At 42.9% G+C, this 23924-nt stretch overlaps 1 protein-coding gene across 3 annotated transcripts in view; it reads right to left on the bottom strand.

Annotated features, from left to right (window-relative positions):
* NTRK2 (neurotrophic receptor tyrosine kinase 2) overlaps positions 1-23924 on the bottom strand; it is a 138559-nt gene that overhangs the window by 59768 nt on the left and 54867 nt on the right. For all 3 annotated transcript variants that reach the window (XM_039222730.1, XM_039222732.1, XM_039222731.1), the window contains 3 exons: positions 12817-12852; positions 9476-9576; positions 2985-3084 (listed from right to left, as the gene is read on the bottom strand). In XM_039222730.1, the coding sequence (XP_039078661.1) occupies positions 2985-3084; positions 9476-9576; positions 12817-12852 (237 nt within the window). The remainder of the gene's footprint in view (positions 1-2984; positions 3085-9475; positions 9577-12816; positions 12853-23924) is intronic.

Here is a 23924-nt window from a genome sequence, read left to right as displayed (position 1 = left end):
GCTTGGGGACATCCACTCCAAGTGCCTCTAAGGAAACAAAGCACCTGGTCAGAAGGGGGAAAACAGAATGCCATGGTGGCTGGCTGACAACCAGAGGACAGCAGCTTAGCCTGCACCTAGGTGCCAGCTGAACACAAGGACCCAGAAAGGTCTGCAAAGCAATGCCCCTCCCCCATCTTATCCCGCAGAAGGTGCTAGCTCACATTGATCCCATAGAATGGTGATTCCCTGGGAATTCTTGGGCTGTACTAGTATCGGCGTCCCTTGGGAACTGTTAGAAATGCCAAGTGTCAGGCCCACCTCAGACCTATTAAACCAGAAATTCTCAGGGTGGCCTAGAAATCTGTATTTTCACAAGCTCTCTAGGACTTGTGGATACAAAGTCGGGTTTGTAGGAGCGCCTGGGTGGCTCAGTCGGTTAAGCATCTGACTCTTGATCTCAGCTCAGGTCATGATCTCAGGGTTCCTGAGTTCAAGTTCCCTCTGTGCTGACAGCATGGAGCCTTCTTGGGATTCTCTCTCCCCCTGCATCCACCTACACTCATGCATGTGCGTGCATGTTCTCTCTTTCTCTCTCTCAAAGTAAATAAATCAACACTTTCTAAAAACCACAAATCTTAAAAAAAAAAGTGTCAAGTTTGTGAACCACCATTATAGGACTAATTAAAATCACTGTAATATGGTCCCTCTTCCAGGCCTTGTTTATAATTGGAAAATGAGAGATTTTCCCTCCTCCAAAAGAAATGTCAAGAATCAGCAGGTCAAGGAAAGTCAGGAGGAGATTTGGGGGCTTTTTGAGCCCCAATTTACCACTACTCCTTCCTGTTTATTTCAACTTTAGAGATTTTGATCATGGGCACCCGTTGGGAGCCATTCTGAGCCCACTAGTCAAGAAAACTCCTGGTGAGGTTAAAGCAAGTTTGCACGGTCTCTTGCCAATCAGATGATGACCAATATCCACCCCCACTCAATTATTTCTGCTTGAGCACTGACCCCTAAGGTACCTTGCTGATCAATATTGGGAGTGACTTGTCCCCTTATTCTGGCCCTGGTATGATTATTGCACCTTGTGAAGGAACTTATTGTGGGAACTTCTTCTTCTGATTATGGGAACAGACATCGTGTCTCTAGAAGGTCCTGTTTCCCTCCATATTTTCCCTTGAGCTATAAACAGGCTAATGACCCTTACTCATAAAAGATTGACCTTTACATGTACAATTCTGTTTCTACCATTGCATTAGTCCAAGATGTTCATACAGCTCAACATGCAAATCAACTAACCAAAAATGTCTTTCATGCCCTAGCTATTCAAGAAGTCATAAAAGTAGACACAAAGGTAAATGCATTCGAAGAGGCTATTCTATGTATTGGAAATGAGCTAAACTCTTTAAAGGTATGGCTGGCTCTCTGGTGCCATAAAGAATATAACTGGAAAATCAAGTCTTGCCCGCAGACAAAGAGCCTGACTTAGAGAAAAGGAACAGATAAGGGCAGAAGATAAGTTAGTACATACACTTTTGCTAACTGATGGTGTATAGCAGCCCCTTCCCTAAGGCCTACTTTCCACAAACACCTTCCCTTACCCTGGCAGCTGTGATGAGGATGGATAAGAGTATCTACAAACCTATGACTTAATCTTAGTGTTATTATAATGTGAACACCTTGTTATTTTCTTCGTTACTCAACCTCACTATAATTGGGGCAGTTCTGCAAGAAGACTTCTGTAAAACCTGTTTCTGTACATTTTCTAAAAACATCTTATCACAAAGAGCTATCCATTGTAAAAATTCCATTTCCTGATGCCATGTTAACATTTGACCTATAAATAAAGACACCAAAACCGACAGGAAGGAGATCCCTGCCTGGTGATCAGAAAGGATCTTAGGACTCTCTCACTCTCTCTCTCTCACCGACACCGACCATCCTTCAGGGACCCCTGGACCTGCCGGATCCAGCCTCCGACAGGCACCAACAGAGAAAGAGGAGAGAACGTCAGAGATGGTTCCACTCCACCCCTGAGCCCAGTGTGTGCTGGAAGTCCTATTGTTACATAAACATCACTTCCAAGTAAGTAAGCAACATGAATAGCGATTGTAATGAACCATACCGATCAAGAAACCCACTCCGTTGTCTCTGACACAACGGAGCCACCGCTAAACCTTCACAGCTTTCCCAAGTTAGTGGCTATTTGTAAGAGGCCACACAAAATTCAACAACGTATTAGTCAATACATAGGTTAAAACATCAGAGCAAATGCTTTTCAATAGCTGAAGCTCTTGACTGTTTATACAACAAGAACATTTAAACAGATTTTCCCCCTAAAATGAATTTATGAATTTTCAGTATTCTCAAAGAGACACAGGGTCTATTCTTTGGACAACAGAGCCACCAACTTTTTAATCGAGCACTAGGAATCTTTCCATTAAAAAAAAAAAAAAAACACTCATTCACAAAGCTTCAGGGTATAGCCACAGGTTATTCTGATTTTGCTTCCCAACACAGTTCAAATCTCAGAAGATGAGATGTATAAAAGCAGCAGCAACAACAAAACATACCACAGAAGGTCTGGAAGTCAGCTGTACAGCAGTGAGGACCTTCCTGCGCAAAATACACAGGTTTGTACTGTACCTAGCCTACTGCCACCAAGCCTTGCCTGCCTTTCTGAAGCCAAAGGAAAACTCAGGCACTATTCGCCTCTAACTCAGGCACTATTCACCTCTACCATTATTAGTCACTTGATACTCAGGAAACCAATTCTGTGTCTTCTGGGACAACTACCCTCATTGGAAAGTGGGTACTGCTGCGTAATCAACATTATTTTTGCCCTGCCTTGATTTGTAGTATCATATCCTCATTGCTATTTTTTCAGCCTTAAAACCTACTCATCGTAAATCTAACTGCTTCTCTCTTTAGTGGTAATTAGCATTAGTCATAAGCCAAAAATGATTCCACATAAGAAATAAAATAAACACAACCCTTCTTACCTTTCATGCCAAACTTGGAGTGTCTTGCCAACTTCAGCAGAAACAGCATCACCAGGAGACAAAACCCCACCACAGAGGCAATTACTACCACAGCATAGACCTAGAGGAAAGGAAGGGAGGGCAGTCATGACCTTGCTCATTAGTTCCTTACATCCAGATGATGGGTATAATGATGGTGACAATTCATATTTGCTACTTGTCCTTCCTGGAACTTTGTGTCTATCAACTCCTTATTTCTCAGCAACCCTCCAATGAAATATATAGGTCTTATTATTACCCTTACTTTACAAATGAAAAAAACGTATGTTAAAGCTTATAAAAATATCAGTGTAATTGCTACTATAGAGACACAGAGATCTATTCCTCTCTCCCCAGCTACGTATCCTCCTACCTACCTTCCCTGAAGAGAAAACAGAGAGTATATGAAACTTGAATGACAAAATAGTGTTATTTCTGAAGCTGACGAAAGATACAGTGGGGTTCATTTTGCTATGCTCTCTACCCTTATGCATGTCAGAAAGTTGTCCATCATACAAAGTTGGCTGTTGAGGCTCTTAGAAATCAGAGTCCCCTGGAACAGTGAGTAGGCCCAGAAGGGAGCAGGAGGGGTCCCTGTGAAAGCTCATGAAGTTGTCGGCTCATGATTTGTACACATTTGTGCATGTACAATAGAGGTCAGTACAAGCGGGTTTTTTTTTTTTTAAGCCTAAAAATGTAATTGCAACAGGTAGATTATACAAGTAGAGAGAGCAGATGAAGGTGTATGTGAATCTTACCACCACCCTGAGTGAGATCACAGAGGCACATGTGTGTAATGCTAATGAAGTACATATTAACATTTGAGAAATCAAGGAAGCAGGACAATGCATCTCCTTCCATTCCTGCTGCTCAACCCAGAGTCTTGCTCCCAGGAAAAGTGTGACCTTCTAAACCAGGAGAAGGCCAATTTTTGCTGTAAAGGGTCAGACAGTAAATGCTTTAGGCTTTGGGAGCCATACAGTCTCTTTTGCAACCTCTCAACTCTGCTGGTGCCGAGTGAAAGAACCTATAGACAACATGTAAGTAAATGGGCATGACTGGGTGCCAATAAAACTTTATTTACAAAAACAGATGGCTGTAGTTTGCCGACTCCTAGTCTAACCTGTCTTGGATGTCCACGTTTAATTAAATGCTTAAGCTTCTTTGTTTCATTTAATCTGCATAATAATCCTTAGGACAGATATTATTACCTCCATAAGTGATAATCATTAATGCTGTTCACCAAACATTTGTTTCTCCCTGTGTTTCTCATTGTAGGATTCACTTCCTGGCTTCCTCATGGTAAGGTGGGTGCATGTGACCAGTTCTGGCCAATGAGGTAAGACTTCTATCCCTGACAGTGGAGGATTTCACTGTTGCTGTGAGATCTTAATCTTAGACGGAAGCAGTGCTTCTCAACCAGGGATGACGCTGAGCCCAGGGGACATCTGTCAATTTGGGATTGTCACAATGGTGGAAGGGTGTTACTAGCATCTAGAGGGTCAAGAACAGGGATGCTGCTAAACATCCCATAATGCCTAATAGTCCCCCACAACAAAGAGCTATTCATCCATAATAATAACATTATAGTGCCAAGGCTGAGAACCCTGCTCTCATTGCTTCATCTGGGCCTTAATAAATGCTAACTTTCCAATAACAGATGCCTGTCCACCTAGTCCTAGAATGAGGACAAGGCTGACATAACTCCCAGTCAGTACAAATAGTGAAGACAGAAATAAACCTTTGCTGTTTTAAGCCACTAAGATTTGGGGATTTTTGTTACTGCATAGCTTATGCTGACTGATGTACTCATCTCAGAGTGAAAGGCAGTACAGAGTAGAGATTAGGAACATGAATTCCTCATGAGTTTGAAATTTAGATTAACCACTAATTAGGTGTTTGACCTCAGGATTACTTAATCTCTCAGCATCTCACACTCCTCTTGTGTGAAACAAGGAATATAATCACTCTACCTAGCAGGTTCTTTAAATCCTCAGTGAGTTATGCATATAATGGGTTTGGAACAGAGTCTACTACAATGGATAAGACATTAATTTGGCTATGATGATATGACAGATTTACAAAAAATTAAATACGCCACCCAAGATCACAGTTTTCAAGCTTGGGATTTGAACTGATGTCTGTCTAAGCATAAAACCTGTGATTTATCCATGACTTATTCTCTATACTATTTCTCCAAAACACATGGCTGAGAGGGAAGGCAGGATAATACAAACACATGGTTAATCCTTCCATGATACCTGATCTGATGTCAGACAGGGTCATAATTAAAGAAAGCACAAATCACAGGGAAGGGCACACACCAAGCGCTTGGCCAGAGTGGAACAAAGGTGTGAGCATGCCCTCCTCCGGCACTGTGGTTGTGAGTGGCTCTCCCACAGGACACCTCTGTAAGTGTCTGTGTGCAGATGCACCTCTGTCTCTGCGGCCTACCTACAGACAGAATGTCTGTGATTCCTAAAAGTTTAATTATGGATCAACTTGTTCTAACGAAGACTGTTTCCCTCAAACATACCTAATGATTTGGAGGGTTTTTTATATGTTCATTGTAGTTTTGAGAGACAGAGCATGAATGAGCTGGGGAGGGGCAGAGGGAGAGGGGACAGGGGATCCAAAGTGGTCTCTCCCTGTCAACAGCAGCGAGCCCAACAAGAGGCTCAAATTCAGGAACAGTGAGATCACAAGCTGACAAAGTCAGATGTTCAACCAACTGGGCCACCCAGGTGCCCCGGGGTGGGTGTTTTTTCATCTTTATTTCTAACTATCATTTTCATGGGAAAGAGGTCATAGTATTATCGCTCTATGTTTCCCTTATTATTAAATTTCAAACTTCTGCGGATAGAAGGGAAATAACTGCATAATCAAGTTCAAATCTTATTTTATAGATAAGGAAATGGGGATAGAGAGATGTTAGGGGACTTGCCCTAAGTGCCCCAGCCTCTCTGGAGGACCACAGACAGTCTCTGAGCCACTGTGGAAAGTATAGGACTGGCATTCAGAAGGCTTGGTCCCTATGTTCACAGGACACCTTGCTTTCACCAGCAATGAGAGCTGACAGATGCTTCACTTCTGCAAGCCTCCATTTCCTCATTTGTACGTGGGGATAACAGTACCTGCCCTGACTTCTCTACTTTGTTATAGAGTATTTAAGTCAACCTAGAAAATGGGAATGGGTTCTATTGCTGGGAATCAGTTAACGATCTACTAGCAAATATTTAAAACTATTGAAGCAACTCAAAAGCAAAGACTCCTTTAATAAACAAAGAATCCCATGATAATGAGAACTGTTTTCTCAAAAATGAATTGTTTCATAAGTATAAAGTTTCATGTACCATGCATGTGTTGGGGACATGGGTGGTCTTTATATGGGAGACAAGCAGGGGTGAACGTATTTATTTGTTTAGTTGGCTGGCTGGCTGGTTGGCTGGTTAGTTGATTGGTTGGCTAGTTGATTGTTTAGTTATGTGCTTGGCTAGTTGATTGGTTGGTTGTTTGATCAGTTAGTTGTTTTCTATCTGAGGATACTTCGCAGCACAGAACAAGGAACCATTCTACTCAAACAATCCAGCAAGGTTCATGAGGAACACTTGTTGGACCAGAAAGGAGAGTGTTTGAGGCTGTCTTCCAAGTGCTCTAACACATTTAACTTTTCTATCAGTTCCCTGACTCTGGAACTCTCCTAATCTAACAATCCTCCCTATGGTCAGGGACTGCTCATGTATCAAATATCTTATCCACACTTCATTTTTACATTTCCTTTAAATTCTATAAAGCATGTTAGTGCACCTCTCACATAGATTTCCAGGGACCTCAGGTGGAGCTGTAATGTACCAACTTTCAACAAAGATGATTTTCACTGGTCTTGCCGCCCAGCGGCCCTACTGTGCACAGTTCAACCATCACTGAGATATGTCAACTAGGGCCTTAAATTTATCAGTAGGTCTCAAAATAGACAACTGAAGTTCACATGTAACTTTTAGTAACTGGGTCACACACACACCTGTGTGGTTAACACATGCTCCTTGGATTCCTTACGTACACAAACCACTGTCTCAAACCACGAAACATTAAGCAGTTTGGAGAATAAACTGAAGCGATTGCACAAACAGGAAGCAGAAAACATTCTGCGGCTGATTTACCACCGTATTTTTCCTTGCTATTTCAACGCAATGCGTGTCGTCAGCTCTGGAAGTGTGTGTGTGTGTGTGTGTGTGTGTGTGTCTCCATGTAATAGATGTGCATATTTTGAGACGCAGCTGAGATACATCTGTTATGAGCCTCCCGCTCCTACCACCAGGGCCCTGGTTTAAACACACATCACATCTCTGCAGGACCTCTCCAGACCCTCACTAATCACACTGCTTCCAGTCTCACTGTTCTGCAACCCATTCCACAGCGTTTGCCAATACTCTGATCGGTCTACAGTTTTTATTATCTCCTGGGTGCCAGACACTATTCAAGGGACGCAGGACACAGTTGTGAAAAACACTGACCAGGTTGTCTGGACTTAGAAACTCACTAGAGAATCCAGGGAAGGGGAAAAGACATTAAACAAGTAAACAATAAATAAGCAAGGGAATTACAGACAATAATAACTGCTCAGAAGAAATGGAACACGGTAACGGCTGCCTGGTAGCTAACGCCATGTGATGACCGTTGGGAAGTGTATGCCTTAGAGAAGGAACAGCAAATGTAAAGGGTGTGAGGCAAGAGTAAGCCTGGAGCATGTGGGAGATCGTTAGGAGAGACAGGTGGTAAGAACAGGCAGGATGGGAGGTGAAGACAGAGACACAAACAAGGGCATGATGTGCAGGGCCTGCTTCCTTACACTTGCATTGGAAGACTCTGAGAATGATAATAAAAGTAATCTGATTTGTGCTCTTCAAAGGTCACTCAGGCTGCTGTATGGAGAAAGGCAGGGAGATCACAAGATGGGAGAGGAGTGATGTGACGGATAGAGGCCACAAAGGTCACCCAGGAACAGGTAACTGCAGTAAACTTACTCCTTGAAGGGCCAGATACTAAATATGTCCCGTTTTGCAGACCCCACAGTCTTTGCTGCGGCTGCTCCAGCCATCACTCTAGCACAAAAGCAGCCATGGACAATGTGTAAATGGGCATGACTGTATTCCAGTAAAACTTTATTTGTGAACATTGACATTTGCATTTCATACAATGTTAATGTGTCACGAAATATCATTCATTCATTTTCAAACCACTTAAAAATGTAAAAACTATTCAGCCTGCTGATGGTACAAAAGCAGGTACTGAGCCAGACTTGGCCCACCGGCCTTAATTTGCCAAACTCCCTGGGGGTTGACCTGGGGCTGTGGCAAGGAAGGTGGGAGATACGGATGGGTTTGGAGTTTATAAGGAGTCAGAGCTCATGGCACCGGGTACTGGGTGTGCGTGACAAGTGAGGAGAAAAATGAAGGAAGCTACACGCATTGGATCTCAGCTGACAGATCAACCCCCCCCAGGAGCCCCGTGGCTCAAGCGCGCCCCCTTCAGGCTCCTCCCTGCATGGTAAATCTAACCCCCTGGCTCTGAGTTTCAAAACCACATGATCTGGCACAGCCTCCTCTCCAACTTTGCCCCTTACACACCTTACCTTCCAATCAAAACTGATGGGTGGGGGGGGAGGGGGGAGATGGGCATGGAGGAGGGCACTTGTGGGGATGAGCACTGGGTGTTATATGGAAACCAACTTGACAATAAACTATTTGTAAAAACAAAACAAAAAAAAACCCCTGTTTTCCAGGTTGTGAGCTCTTGTTCATACACCCAAAATGCCCTTTCCCTTTGTATCCTGTCGGTCTGAATGCCCGCCATCCTGCACAGCTGGAAAATGCCACCCACCCCACAAAGATACCCCTGGCTCTCCCAACAGGAAGGAGAGTGCCTGCCCCTCTATTTCCATTGCTTGCATCCCATTGCTGCTCTACCTGTATTGTAGGTGCTGGTATTTCATTCACATCTCAAGACTCCGACTGAAGTATAAACTCCAGAAGGACAGACCTGATAGTCATTCATATTTTTATAGCTTCCCACTGCCAGTCACTTCCAATACCTACTGGATTCCTTAAATCTAATGGGCATTGAGACTTTTATTAAAATACTGGACGAGACAGGTGCAACGCTGTGGGAGATGGGAATGATTACATGTCCCTGAATGAGACACTGCCTAGTTCACTGGAAAGTGATAATCTTTTAAAAGACAGACATTTAAAATAAGAACCAGGAGTACTCGGAGTGGTGCATAAAAGGGGAAGCAAGTAAGTCAGAGGCTATCTAGCACATTTATCACATCTCTTAATTCTTCCAAATGTCAACATCCTACCCGCACCTGTGCAGGAAAAATGTTGTACATGGAAGCAGTTGCATCCCCTCAACAGTTGAATATCCCAAGAGCTCAGAGCCAATCTAGGGAACAGTGACTGATTCCCACTCACCGAAAGATGTTCCCGACCGCTTTTGTCCGCAACGTCTGTGGAAGGGATTTCATTACTTCTGTTCGTGGTGTCCCCAATGTCATTTGCTGCAGTCCCATAATCTTAAATTGGAGAAATGGGAAAGAGAAGGAACCATGAAGTTGTCACTAGGCTACCAACAAACACGAGGTCACAGCATGACCCAGAAAAATGAAGCAAGACAAATTACAAAGATTCCAAGCCATGACAGCCTTGGTGGGGAGGGGAACATGACCCAGCTCCTGAGTTAAAGCCACCATAGTGCTTGGATTGCACGATGCTCACATTTTACGCAACCCAGATCTTTCCATCACTGGTTTGGCAGTCAAATTCTAAACCAGGTTTAGGGTTTTCTTTTGTAGGTAAAAATATACCCTTTTCTTGATGTAGTATAGAATATAAATGTGAAAAGGAATCGATCATCAAAGAGTCATACATTTATTGACCTGGAAGGGTCTTCAGATATGGAATCTAACCACCAGCTTTATGGCTGAAGAAGGTCATCAAAGCAAAGTTAAATGACAAGTCTAAGGTCAACTGGCAAGAAGGCTGCAGAGCCTAAACGGGAACCGGCCTTGACATGAGCATCACTAATTTCAGGGCACATGCACCTTATGTGAGTAAGACGCAACCACTCATGTTGTGCTGTGGACCGAGCATTGATGTGAACTTGGTTACACGTAAGACCTTTTGTGAAAGGTCTGACTGGGGTGCTTGGGTGGTTCAGTTGGTCAGGCATCCAACTTCAGCTCCAGTCATGATTGCGTGGTCCATGAGTTTGAGCCGCACATCGGGCTCTGTGCTGACAGCTCAGAGCCTTGGAGCCTGCTTTGGATTCTGTGTGCGTGTGTGTGTGTGTGTGACCCTCCTCCACTCACACTCTGTCTCTCTCTGTCTCTCAAAAATGAATAAATGTTCAAATAAATAAATTAATTAATTAAATAAAAGGTCTGAACTGCCCACATTTCAGTTTCTGAGTTAACAGATAAGGAACTGCACCAACACAGTATTTAGAATTGTGAGAATACATTCTCACTTCACTGTATCTCAAATGTCACTGCCATCTTCTAAATCAATTATAGTCTATACAGATCAGGATGGAAATAAATGGTTGTTGTTGTTGTTGTTGTTTGTGGGTAGTGGAAGTTTTTATTAGTGACACTACATGTAAAAAGGCATAGGAAATTTTTGATAAACTTACTACAAACAATGTTGTTTATCAATGTTTGGTATTTTTATTCTAAATAGATCTGGTGACTGCAATTTCCATCTTACACAAACAACCTCATTAAGTCAGCCCCAGCCACACTTTCCTAGGGAACTATCATCCTGGCCTTAGGGCAATAAATTTAAATTATATTTTGATTAGCAGAGTGTTCTTTTGAATGTGAATAAAAAGTAACAGAAAAAGCATCTATTTTCCGTTTGCTGTTCTAGTCTTACTCCAAAACTACTGTTGCCATTTTCATTTTAAACAGACTGGAACATTAATTTCCGCCAAACACTAAGAGATATCATCTATTTGCTCATTTTTCACCTCCTCATAGTTTAATGAGCCACCCATCCAAAATCAAATCATTGAAGTATCTATAGTTTAATATCATGACATTTTTCTGCCCATAGACCCAAAGTGGGATCTGAAGCCAATGAGAAGATAGCATTTTTTAAAGTCCTGAAGTTAGTGGAAAGGAGTCTATAACATTATTTTAGAATGTAAAATCACAATCCAAATATACATCTCTCTGATACAATTTGAGCTACTCTTCCTATAAATCGAATGGGTATAAATAAAAACAAAAATGTGTAAATCACATGCACAAAATCATCCAAACAACAGCTTGAAAGAAATACAGTTTAACATGCATAAAACAGGTAAAGACAATATAATTCCCTAATTAAAATTAGCTCAAGTTAAATACACACACACATAACAAACATACAAATATAGAATAATTTCATAAAAAAATAAGATGTCAATGCGTACATAAAGTTAAAGAATGGAATATTTAATAGAATAAATGTATACATATTTCAATCAATGTAACTTTTTAAAAAATGTTTATGTTTTTATTTATTTTTGACAGAGAGAGAGAGCGTGCGTGCATGAGTATGAGCTGGGGAGGGACAGAGAGAGAGAAAGACACAGAATCCAAAGCAGGCTCCAGGCTCTGAGCTGTCAGCACAGAGCCTGATGTGATGATCAAACTCATGAAATGTGAGCTCATGACCTGGGCCGAAGTTGGACGCTCAGCCGACTGAGCCACCCAGTCACCCCATCAATGTAACTTTTAATCAATCTTTTTTGAGCCAAGTTTTGAAATTGAGCTTGCCACTTCCCCAAACACAGGCCTCCTGGGCATGAAGGAGGTTTGGAAATCTGTTAAAGATGGATTTTCACACCTAGACAAACATCCCTGGCATCCCATTAAAATAGCCAAGTACAGATGAGATCTCCAGCTAAAAGCTAATGCAGTCCACCTTCTGGCTTCTCCCTCTCTGCAGACCTAAGGGAACCACATTTTATTCAAGGCTTCAATGACCTTCTCTGAGGAAGCTGATCTAAACTGCAGGGGTGGTTCCAGTTACTCAAGAGTTAACCCATCCCTCTTATCAGCAATGGAGTCAAGAATGGACAATGACCCCCTGGGTCATGATCAGATTCAAGGAGGACTGATGGAGATTTCTGGGAAAGTTCCCTTTTTTTCTGGAATGCTTTCAGAAACTCTTCCATTTCTCCTGACAATGCAAGTGACAGTGGCCCCTCTGCCAGCATCATCTTAAAACCATGAGAGGAACCAGCCTTCCTTGAAGTGGGCACAGTGTGCAGGGGGGTGTAAAGATGAAAAACCTTGGGTGCCTAATGACATGGTTGAGCTGCTGATTTAACCAACCCTAAAAACATGCCCTACTTTTGAGGTTCCTGTTTGTGAGCCAAACTTCCTTATTATACAAGAAACATAATTTTGAATTGGGTTTACTGTCAGAGCCAGAAACTGATACACCTCCCTTTTCTTGGTAGTCATGGCTTTTAAACAGGTAATTAGTTCCCAATTATAGAAACAAAATGTCTGTTACCCTGGAATGGATTTACCACTTCCAAGAACAGAGCAAGAGAGAGAAAATGCTATTTACAAGCATTGTAAATATCAAGGGAAAACAGCCATCAATATTGAATGATTTTTGAAATATTATTGTGGGCTATGTAATGCTTGAAGTGTATATTTAACTGGGCTTCAAGGTCCGCTTTTAGTTGATTTGTTTCATTTCAGACAAACATTTTGAAAAAAAAAAAAACACACAAATAAAGACAACAGGATAGGTACCTTCATAAATTACATCAGGATAATTTGGGTTGGCACCTAAAAGGCAAAACAAAGCAAAGATTCGTAAGTATGCATTCAGCGTTAATACTACGTATACCCACTAAAATGGGTCAAATATATATCGAAGTTTTTATAGTTGAATCAGTTGTTTATAGGACAGTACATGAAACCTGGAATTCTCGGTTTGCTCCGTGTTAGTTGTTTCCCTCCCCAGTTCCCAAAGCCTTCATCCCTTCAGAACAAGAAAAGAAATGAAGGAGAAGAAATTGCAAATCACTTTAGCTGGACAAACTTCAGCGATCAATGCATTACGACCATTTCTATTATACAGTTGGCCGTTTTAACTGCAGTCCTGGTACTTTTTTTATTCCAGGGACAGATCATCTCCACACCATGTTCAACAACAAAAGATAAAACCTCTGGTGGTTTGGGTGTTACTTTCAATGTGTATTTTAGCTGGTCCATTTGCTTTCACAAACACATTATTAACCAGCCTGAAATAATGATAACTAACGCACCATTTTGCTCTCCACTTGATGTTTTGGGGGTGGGGCTAGGGGTGGGGGATTGTTGCCAAGGCTGAATAAACAGATCCTTTCTTTGCTTTAATATCACACAGAAAAATAAATGTACTTTCTACACTGAAATGATTTATTTATAAGAGGTCACAAATAAATGTTATGTCTGTTATGTCAGAAACAAATGCGAAAGCATATGTCCTTAATTGGGAAGGGGGGGAGATTCTTTAGTCATCAAGATTATAGGAATACTCAGTTTTAAAACATTACCGTGAAAATTTGCAAAAATGTTTTGATTTTTTTTAAATCTACATCAACAGGAACTGGTAACAAAACCAGCTGCTACTTACTCTCCAATCAGAACTAACTGGGTCTCTATATGAAAGCCTACTTGGAAATAAAATTAAAATTTGACATAACATTTATATAATTATAAAATAAATTTCCAAATCTACTTCCTCTGTCTTTAGTCATCACATACATACTTGTAAACTATAAAGCCTATTCAGGTCTCACTTCACTTCCAAACACTTTGCAGAAAAATGTCATTTCAGATAGAAGGAAATTTGAGCCAGTTTTCTATTTATGTATTTGCTAGTAAATAATCAAAGTTGGTCTAAATGAAGAACCAGATAAAAATGGCCCTAACATTCGAATCAGAATTTTAACACATTTCACCTCACAGAATCTGTATTTTAGCAGGGGGAACATTAAGTAGATGGTTGTGCACATCAAGTTAGGGATACTACATACTGCTGAGCATTCCATGCTCTGTGTAACTCTAGGGGGCACCATTTAGACTGCACTCTGTGAATAGCACCACCTGAAATTGTGCAGCGCACAACCATGCAGTCATTGATTCCAGTATATTTCAATAGTATTTTGAGTTTTAGTATCAAAAACACCACGTGAAAGTAGTCTTGAGTTACAATTTGTTAACGTATTGTCACAATTGTTTGTAGTGGATATGATGTTCCTGAGAAGGGCCCTGAAGGCTGCCTTGTAATTTGAGGGATAATTCAGTGGATACAGCAGCAGAAAATCCCAGTGACAGCCCTGGTAATGTGCAGGGCACCCACCCACCTGCTGAAATCCTTTCCCTTTGCAGAGTCCATGGAACAAATGAGTGTGCTGTTGCGGTGAATATTCCATACCCCTACTGAAGGAAAGGTTCTGTAACCCCAAGTGAGCAAGTCATTCTTTGAACTGCTCATAATCCATTACTTCAGAAGATCCCACGCTGTATATTGATCCCCTCAATATACAGGTCTGCACCTGCAAGGGCACCTGTCCACCAGAGTCCACACTCCACTTCTAGACTTCGCTCCAGGCCCCAGGTTTTCTTCCCCACACACCACACACACACTTCATAGGACTAGCTAACCTTTCCCCTACATCTGTCAGCCCACAGGTGGCCACACTACCACTCTGCGCACCTTCTGACCCAAGACGGAAGGGAGGGGTGAGGGCCGAGCAAGGGCAGGTGAGCTGGGGTGTCCACTTGCCCTTCTCTGCCTCTCATCTACCTCTCACCGTACAGTCGGAGGCACAGGGCAGGGGCTATGGCCAGGAACCAGCTCTACCAAAACCACTACGTTCCAGCATGGAAATCCAAGAATCAGGGAGAATTTGATGCTCAAACCTAGCCTTCCAGGTCATTAAAAACATGTATTTGCCAAGGTAGATAGATGGAACCTATTGATTTAACAATTCATCAACCTGATTCATATTTTTTAAGGATTTGGAGGTAAGGATACGGACCTTCATTTGTACTAGGTTGACCAATCATCCCAGACTCTCTGAGACCGAGGACATTCTTGAGATGGTGACCTTTAAGTTTTAAAACTACAATAGTCCCAGGCAAATTCTTGTAGTTTGTCCAAGAATGAGGGCTTTCCCCTGACATGGGACCTGTGGTGTAAAATCTAGGACTAGTCAGTCACTCTGAATTGTCCTCAGGTTCTCAGGGACCCCACAGACACCAACCTTCCTCTACATAGGCAATGCCATAAAGACTGAAGATTCAGAGCCAGATTTATCTAGACCACGCACTGGAAGGGCTGCAGGGACTCGGACTGACATACAGCTGTAATCGGCCTTGTCAGAGAAAGGAAACACCCCACGACTCACACAATGCCCCTAGGAGCACCCGGAACATAAGATCAAGGGAAGGCAGCAGATGTCAGGTATAGAGAAAGGACCTGGGATGGGCTCAAAAGTAAACAGGTTAGCCCATACTCTGGAAAACTGGTCCTCTTCCAGACTTAACAATTCATATCAGTGCATATCTTTCCTACCAAGTTCGCCAGCAAAACCGTTAGGACACATCTACACTGTCAGAAGGCTACTATAGTTTCCTAACTTCATTTTCGAGAGATGTATGAGAAGTACTGTCACTTTCCTTTCATTTTTAGGAATTCTCAAATTTAGCACAAGATCACAAAACTCACAGGAAGACAATGTGGGAAGAACAATAAGGTGTTCTTTTTTCCCCTCTCAACCATGCTATACTGTGTCTGATGAAGGCTCACTCACTACAATAAAGAAAGAGTCTCCTTGTGTACAAAAGTTTAAGAAACCAGTGCCTGGGAAGATACACAGACCTGGAGTTTATGAAAAATTAGGGTCACAGCACTCCAGCTAACCCCGGCTCATCACACACAGAATATTGCTTCTAGCAACTTCTCAGTCAAGTTAACCTCCCGTCGTGTTTGTGGCTCCAATAGTAAGGTACTTGTTAACATCATGTTAAATGCAGACATGGGAAAAGTCATCACTTCCTTCACAGTATGACCTCTGGCAGTGGTCATATTGGGGGAAATGTCCTGCCATTTTTAAGTCTAATTTCTAAGTGGTTCCTCTCATTTAGTTTAAATGTGTTCATTATATATCATTATGTCTAAGGGTAGAAATGCCCGTTTGAGATATTCAGGACTAAAGGGTGGATGAGGAAAGGCAAACAGGCAGAAAAGCTGACCCAAAGAGAATGAATGACCAGTAAATGAGTAACGTGCTTGCAAGGGGGATCTGAGCACAGTTCTGCTTTCTTAAATACCATCCCTGTAGCTCATCAAACAAGAAATCTCAGATTTAGGCAGCAAGAGGCGACATCATGTTGAAAACCACCGGAAGTATGGAAATTGCCAGAGTAAAATAAGGAAACTCAGAAACTCCGTCAACCCTACTCCATTCTAAACAAGCCGTGGGCCATTTTCTACCCCCTCCCCAGTTTGCTCCAGTGTGGAAACAGCAAGTCCTCCCCAACCCAAAGAAGGTGCACACCAGGCACAAATGGTTGCTTGTCTCATGTTTCAGTTCCGTTTTCCGAAGAGTCTGCGGAGTGTCGGCTGGTGCCACACTCACTTGTGCTTGGTCCTTGACCTAGGGCGTGTTGTCAGGAATTTGGGCACCAGGACTCGCAGGTGCAAGATGCAGCCTGAAGCAGTCCCACTGAAAACAACGGGGACTGTACTCTGGCCACACGCGCACTCCAGTCAAAGCTCCTGACGGCACATGTGATGTCTGCACTGCCACAAGACAGACCTGAGGGCCTTGAAAGACTTCTAAAAATGGATACGGTCACTCTCTCCCCAACAGTATCAAGCCAAAGCCCCTCACCATCCTCTGACCTCCATGCTAAACTGCCTTTAAAGAGAGGGCTTTGTAGCTTCTATATTCTAATCTATTATAGCTCATGAGTAAATCTTCTGACTCCATGTAAGTCTTTATGAGTACAACTCCATGGCTTTTTAACTGTAAGACTCCATAGTTAAAGGAAAACCACACATGTAGGATAAAGAAAAATTGTGGGAAGGTGGGTAGGGTTCCCTTTCCATCCCGCTGCAAAGATAAAAATAACGGTGGAGGCCTGAAGACACATCTGTTTCCTTCCTTTCAGCTTTTAGTCTTTCTCTAATGCTCTTTAAAAAACTGAAGAAGAATAAGACTTCTCTCTGAAATCTATTTTCAGACTCTGCTTCGTGTGATCATGAAAAATATTTCAAAGAATTCCATGCGATAAAGAAATAGCAAAAGATTCATTCTTTTCAAAGCAACTATCCTTGATTTGTCTGACAGTGTTGTCTAACTCATGGTGGTCCCTCCTTCTGATTTCCAGATCCTTTTCTTCTTCCTTTACTGAATGGCAGGGACCCAACACACTGGGGGTTCAAATGTCCACGTTTCAATGTTGGCTGAGCCACTAATGTGCTACACGGCATCAGGGGTCTCTTCGCTTTTCCTGTGACAAAGGAATGTTCGATACCTCAGGAGAGGATAAGAGCATTGGTTCTGGCAACCCGTCAGGAGCTTTGGGAAGCATAATTAATTAACATTAGTACTCTTGAGACCTAAAGAATTATTTAAGTATAAATCTTAATTATCATGATTATTAAGAGTCTATGGTCAAAGCACAGTCTTCTTGGTTATTTAAGGCAGAAAAGCAGGTCGAGTTTCTTTTCCTTCCGCTCCCAGGACAAGAAATGGGTCCTGACAAAGGGCCAGAGAGCAAGTTGTGGAGGGGGGTTGCGGGGGGAAGACTTTATATTTTCTTAAAGTGTAACATTTAGAGAAATTTCCTCTGCCTACATTCTCTGGCCCAAGAACACCGAATCTAAATCTGCCAGTTTGGGGGCAACTCTAAGTACTGCAGAGAGCTCCAGTTCATCCAGACGTCATGAATCTTTTGATAAAACAGCACGAATGAGAAGCTGTGGGGAAAAATCTTCCAATATTTATAGTTTGTTCCCGACGCACACCCTGCATAGGAGGCAAGTGCTCCCGAATTAGGAAGCATAAGTCACTAACTCCCACTGCTTGTGTGAATGAGCATTCTTGAGCTGTGACATTCTTCCTGAATGAGTGGGCCACAGAGACACTCTTTATGTACTGCCTGAAGAATGGGAAGCTTTAGAGCACGGGTATTTTATCACCCAGTGTTCAGGCTAGGTTTGTGCCAAGCCTAAAGTATTAATCACTTGGGAGAGACTTCAGTAGAAGAATCTACCCTTGAACAATCAACGTGTTCACGATGATGGAAATAGCTGACCTTGGAAAGTCTTGAAACTCATGCTGTCTGATCCCAAGATGCTGGCGAAGGCCCCAGGCTTCTTCCTGATGATGCTCACAAGCAATGTCTCTGCCATCAATTTCTGCTTACAGTTCTGCTCACCACGTCTAACTGTCACTTAGTCTCCACACACACCTTCATGTTCCCTAGAAGGCTTTTCCAATGACAGCCAGGTAGTGGATCAATTTCATCTTACATAAGTCTTATTTCTGGCCTATAAGCTCACTAGGATACAGCAGAATTTTGGGAGACTCTCCAGATGGCCCTGTGTTCCCTATGTGAGTGCTGCACCAGGTCTCTACTTTATCTCATCTCCCTAAGCCTCCTGAAGCCAACATATTGAATTCATCCCACTTTTTGCAAAACCCAATTAGACTGCATCTCTGTGCACAAACTATTCTGTATTTTTATCATTATTACTCGTCTATATCCACAAGGAGTCAGTGCGGCCATCTTGGCAGACGCCTACACAGTCCTTCCAATGGCTTCCCTCAGGTTCTACAAGGGCAGAAGGGAACCCCCTCCTCACTATGCAAAATACGGTCTGGGACCTTCAGCATCAGCTGGGAGCTGGTCAGAAACGCAAAATCTTAGACCCTTCCCCATATTCATGAGATCAGAACCTCTGTTTTAGTAGCATCTCCAGGAGAGCTATATGCTCATTAAAGTTTGAAAGGCGCCAATTTATGACTCCGTGAGAAGTCTTACCAAAGTCAAAAGGCCTCATTGGGCATAGAAGATGGTAATTGTACAATGAAACATAAAGCAAACCTAAAAAAATGCTAGATACCCAAATACTGAGGGAGAGGGTACTCTCTGGCAGTGACCACGATAAACATTAGGGGTGAAGGCAGGAGATGTCTTGTCCCCAATGGCATACCTCTGAGGAGGAAGGAGCTTGGGCACCAGAAGTTGCTTACATTTACCCACACTCTCCAGGAACCAAATGGTGACTTAGTTTTCTCCTTAGAGCGCCAAGTCTAGAAAGTTCATGTAGTCAAGGGGCAGAGTCCTGAGGGCTTCTTCTCTGGGCAAGCCTGGGCCTCTGGGAAAGGGAGGACAAAGCAGTGACGAGAGAAAAGCAGTCTGTGTAGAAAGTTTCTCCCTACGGGCTACAGAGGACAAACACAAAGGGAAGTGAGGAATGGGTATGTTGCCAGTTATCTGCTCAGTGCCCGCTAAGGAGAGGCTAACACTGCAAAATTCACAAGGAAAGGAATGAAAGCTGGATCCATGTCCTTTGAAACCTCTAATTCACACTGAGACTTTCAAGGTCCCGAAGAAGACAGAAGATGCTCATTCAGGACTTCCACAGGAGTTTCTATGTAGCCATGGGGCCCCACCACGGCACTCTGAGAACCCAAACTGGGTTCCCTCAGGCAGAAGGCTCTGAGGACAAGTACCTGCCTCCTACCAGAGACGGCTCAAGCAACCTGTGGAGGCAGGATGCAGGTGGTATTTGAGTTCAATGCCAGGACAAGGGACCACGAGGGCTCCCTGTGGACCAGATGGAGGCGGCCTGAGAGAATGTCTGTCCTGAAAACAGGCCCCCCTGGAAGAGCAGAGGGACCTCAGTAGCACCAAGCTGCACTCCCGGGTGCTAAGGAAGGAACTTCCACCAGGTGGAACAGGGACACGTTTGCTTCATGTCATGGACCCCCTGGAGAGGGGCTCGTGGAGACAGGAATAGCCAAGATCCCACAAAACGATCCAGGAAGAACGTCTGTGGATCAGCGCTGAACATACACCTGGTGCACGCCTGCCCTCCATCCATCCCCCGTGCCTGCTCCCTTCTACTCGGGCAACAGAGGGCCTGAACTCTCCTTAGCCAGCTCCTGCCCCCACCCCCATCGTGCTGATCTCGACTAGACTTGACTCAGGTCCAGAATTTTGATTTCTAACTCAGACAAGACAAGCTGGTTCTCAACTGAGATTTTTGTCTGCAATCTGAAGTGACCGAAGGGTTGTCTATTACTCAACAACGAGCAGAGAAATCTTACTAGGGTCAGAGTTCTCATCCAGACCACTTTCACCTTTGGTTGCACACTGGAGTCACTGGGGATCTTAAAAATAGGAAATGAGAAAGCCTGAGCCTCATCCGGGAGCTACTGAATCCGAATTGCTGGAGGTGGGCCCTAGAAATGTCTGTTAAACAATGAAATAACAATTAAAATTCCCCAGCTGATTCTAATGCACAACAGGGAGCTGGGCCCTAGTGTTCAGGAAGATTATTCCCAGTGAATAAATAAATGTTCCAGGGGCAACAGAAAACAAAAGAGAAATGAAATAAGTTTGATTGTTGCAAGTCGTGCTCCTCAGCACGCTAGAAAGGTAAACGCCGTCGTTCCCTAAATTTCATTCGGAAACTACGAGTTCCATGCTTCAAATATAACCCAAAACTGACCGGAACAGGGTTCATTTCTAAACGTGGGATCCCAACTGATCAATCTGGTGTCTGGAGTTTGGGAAAGTCTTTCCTCCATTTCTTGGTCACTAGCCAGGTTGCCAGTGATTAACAGATGGGAAGGCACTGGCTTGGTGTTTGGGGCCTTGCTCATGCCTGGAGGTCTAAGAACACCTGTCCTTCCTCATTAGCACCCTGGTTGGGTCTGGTATCGGAGTCTACAAGGTCCTGGCACTCTGGAGAGACACTGTACGGCAATCTTTACCAACAGCCTCACACCCTGTGGGTGGCCCCTCTTAACCTGGCAGATGCGGGCTCCAGGTCTCTCTGCCCATCCTTTCTCCACGCAGAAAGCAGGAGAGTATCTACCACCACATCCAGGGTTTCCATACCAGGTGATAATAAAGGCAATCAGGGCTGTAACTACATTCTTCACCAAAAAGCTCACCAACTTTTTGCTTTAAGGACCTTTTTTCTTTGTTTTCATTTGCTTTTTTTTTTTTACGTTTATTTATTTATTTTGAGGGGGAAAGAGAGTGGGAGGGGGGCAGAGAGAGAGGGAGGAAGCGAATCCCAAGCAGGCCCCGTGCTGTCAGCGCAGAGCCCAACATTGCTCTAATCCATGATTGAGATCATGACCTGAGCCGAAATGAAGAGTCAGACCCTCAATGGACTAAGCCATTCAGATTCCCCTCTTTGTTTTTATTTGTTTTAATTTTTTTCAACTCCCTTCATTATCTATTTACGAATAGACAATGACTTCCAATGCAAGGTGAATACCCCATAAAAGTCTCAGTTCCGGGCTGAGCCACCATTTTAAATCTGGCTGCACACGGAAGAGTAACCCACTTCACTGATCCCAGGCTGCTGACTTCCTCGTAAAGCCAGTTAACTCGCAGTGCAAAAAAATGAAAAAGAAAAAGAAAAGGGGAAAAGAAGCATCTCATAAAAAAAATGAGAAGAAAATGTAGCTGAAGCATCTTATCAAAAAGATTTGTAAGAGGTAAACTTCTAACCACTCTGTGACAACAACAGAAATACTGAAGGAATAGAGACCTTCACTTGACCTGTCATCTTAAACTTGTAGATTTTAGGCCAGCAGGGAAATATTTAGAGATTTCTATTTGTTTATTTTTCTTTAGTTTTAAATAAGGGTAAGAAGGAAAGGAAGCAATTCTTAAAAAGGCCATTATCTGTAATGCTATGGTTCCAAATCTCATAAATACCAAAGATTCTATCACACAAGCCAAGTGAGGTCAATCTCTAATTGGTCACACTGGTTTATGGCCCACTAGGGCCATTTATATCCACTATCACCCTGGACCAAGTCTCTTTTATTTCCACTTTCATTTATTACTCCATGATAGCTGGTCCTTGAGTAAATACTTAAAGAGAAAAAAAAATAGTTTCTAAAAGCAGATATATCTATTTTAAAGACTTGATAAAAACAAGTAAACGAACAAGAAGAAGGAAAGAACAAACATCTTTATAAAATTAACTTGACTTTTATTTTTTATAGGTGATCATATCCTTTAAAGGGAGTATTCAAGACACAAGTTATTCTTGTACCAGAAATCAATTCTTTTCCATCATTAGTGAAGTTAAAACTAACAAAAGTGATCAATAAAAAGGAGGTCACCAGGATGAGAGGAGTTAAGCTCTACCAAAGATAGGCACCATACAGAAATATTCAAAAGAAAATACATCAAACCTCGATGTTAAATAGAAGTTACCGGCTTTCCCCTGGAAGAACTGAGCATATATATCAAAGCACACAGACCACTTCTAAAACTTTCCAATGCCAGACCCTCACCCTGAATCAAGTTCACCTCCAACGGTTTCAAAAGGCATCTGCTGGTAAAATTCAAATCAAGTCTGAAGTTTACTGAATAGTAATGTGCAGGGGCGCCTGGGTGGCTCAGACGGTTAAGTGTCTGACTTCGGCTCAGGTTGTGATCTCACGGTTGATGAGTTCGAGCCCTGTATCAGGTTCTGTGCTGACAGCTTGGAGCCTGGAGCCTGCTTCAGATTTTGTGTCTCCCTCTCTCTCTGCCCCTCCCCTGCTCACACTCTGTCTCTCTCTCTCTCAAAAATAAATAAACACTAAAAAAAATTTTTTTAAACAGTAAGGTGCCAATGTCAGTTTCTTACTTTTGACAAACATGCCACAGCAATGCAAAGTGTTCACAACAGTAACAACTGGGTGAGAGGTGTCTGAGGACTCTGTATTGTCTTTGCCACTTTTCTGTACCTCAAAAATGATTCATAAACAAAATATTTATTTAAAAGCAAACATAAAGCAATGGTCCCCAAGCAGAGTCTCTGAATTTAACGATAAGGCTGTATGCCCCAAAACAGGCAGGAAGAAACACAGTAATCTAGAGATTTACTACAGCAAATGTAGCCAAGCAGCTAAACTCTCAACTAAGAGGAAGATTTAGTGGAAAAGACAACTGCCAGGGGGGTCTGGGTAAGGCATCCAAACATGGCTTGTTTTATGTGCTCCTGAAAGACTGTTTGTAAATCAAACTCACATAATTCAAATAACGTTTTGAACATGCTAAGGAAGCTTGTGCATTTAAAAAGCCATTTAATACATACCAGTGTAATGGAAAGACTTATTATGTAATGGGCATTAACTATGTTCTCACTACTTGCTGACAGTGGCTCCGTATGCACCACCTCTGTCCACGGGACTGCCCTGCAGGCCCCACAGGTACATGCTTCCCACACAGCCCCTGCCTCACGGGCCGCCCAGCTTCTGTCTTCCCTTCCCACTGCACAGCCGCCTTTGTGTGACACTCATTAACTGAGAACTATTACAGTGAATTCTACTCATGTACAGGTCCCAGTGTCCAAACAGGCCTCAGCCTCCCGAGTGTTACCCAGTATTGGGACAAGATCCAACAAGTGAGAATACTCCACTAAACAACATATCAGAAGCAGATAAATGCATGACAATTGTCCCTGCTGGGACGGGGGCTCACGCTGAAATTCTCCCACCAGCATCCCAAACCATTGGTCAGATGGGAACTATTCCCTCCTGGAAAAATAATTCAGGATCTGATAAATGAATGACTCCAATCAGCACAGGTAAGCAAAACATTCCGAGACACTG

This window comes from Hyaena hyaena, unplaced genomic scaffold (assembly GCF_003009895.1).
Source record: "Hyaena hyaena isolate Hyena2069 unplaced genomic scaffold, ASM300989v1 scaffold_1183, whole genome shotgun sequence".
NCBI lineage: Eukaryota > Metazoa > Chordata > Mammalia > Carnivora > Hyaenidae > Hyaena > Hyaena hyaena.
Note: the sequence above shows the minus strand (reverse complement) of the source record. Positions and strands in the feature narration are given on the sequence as shown.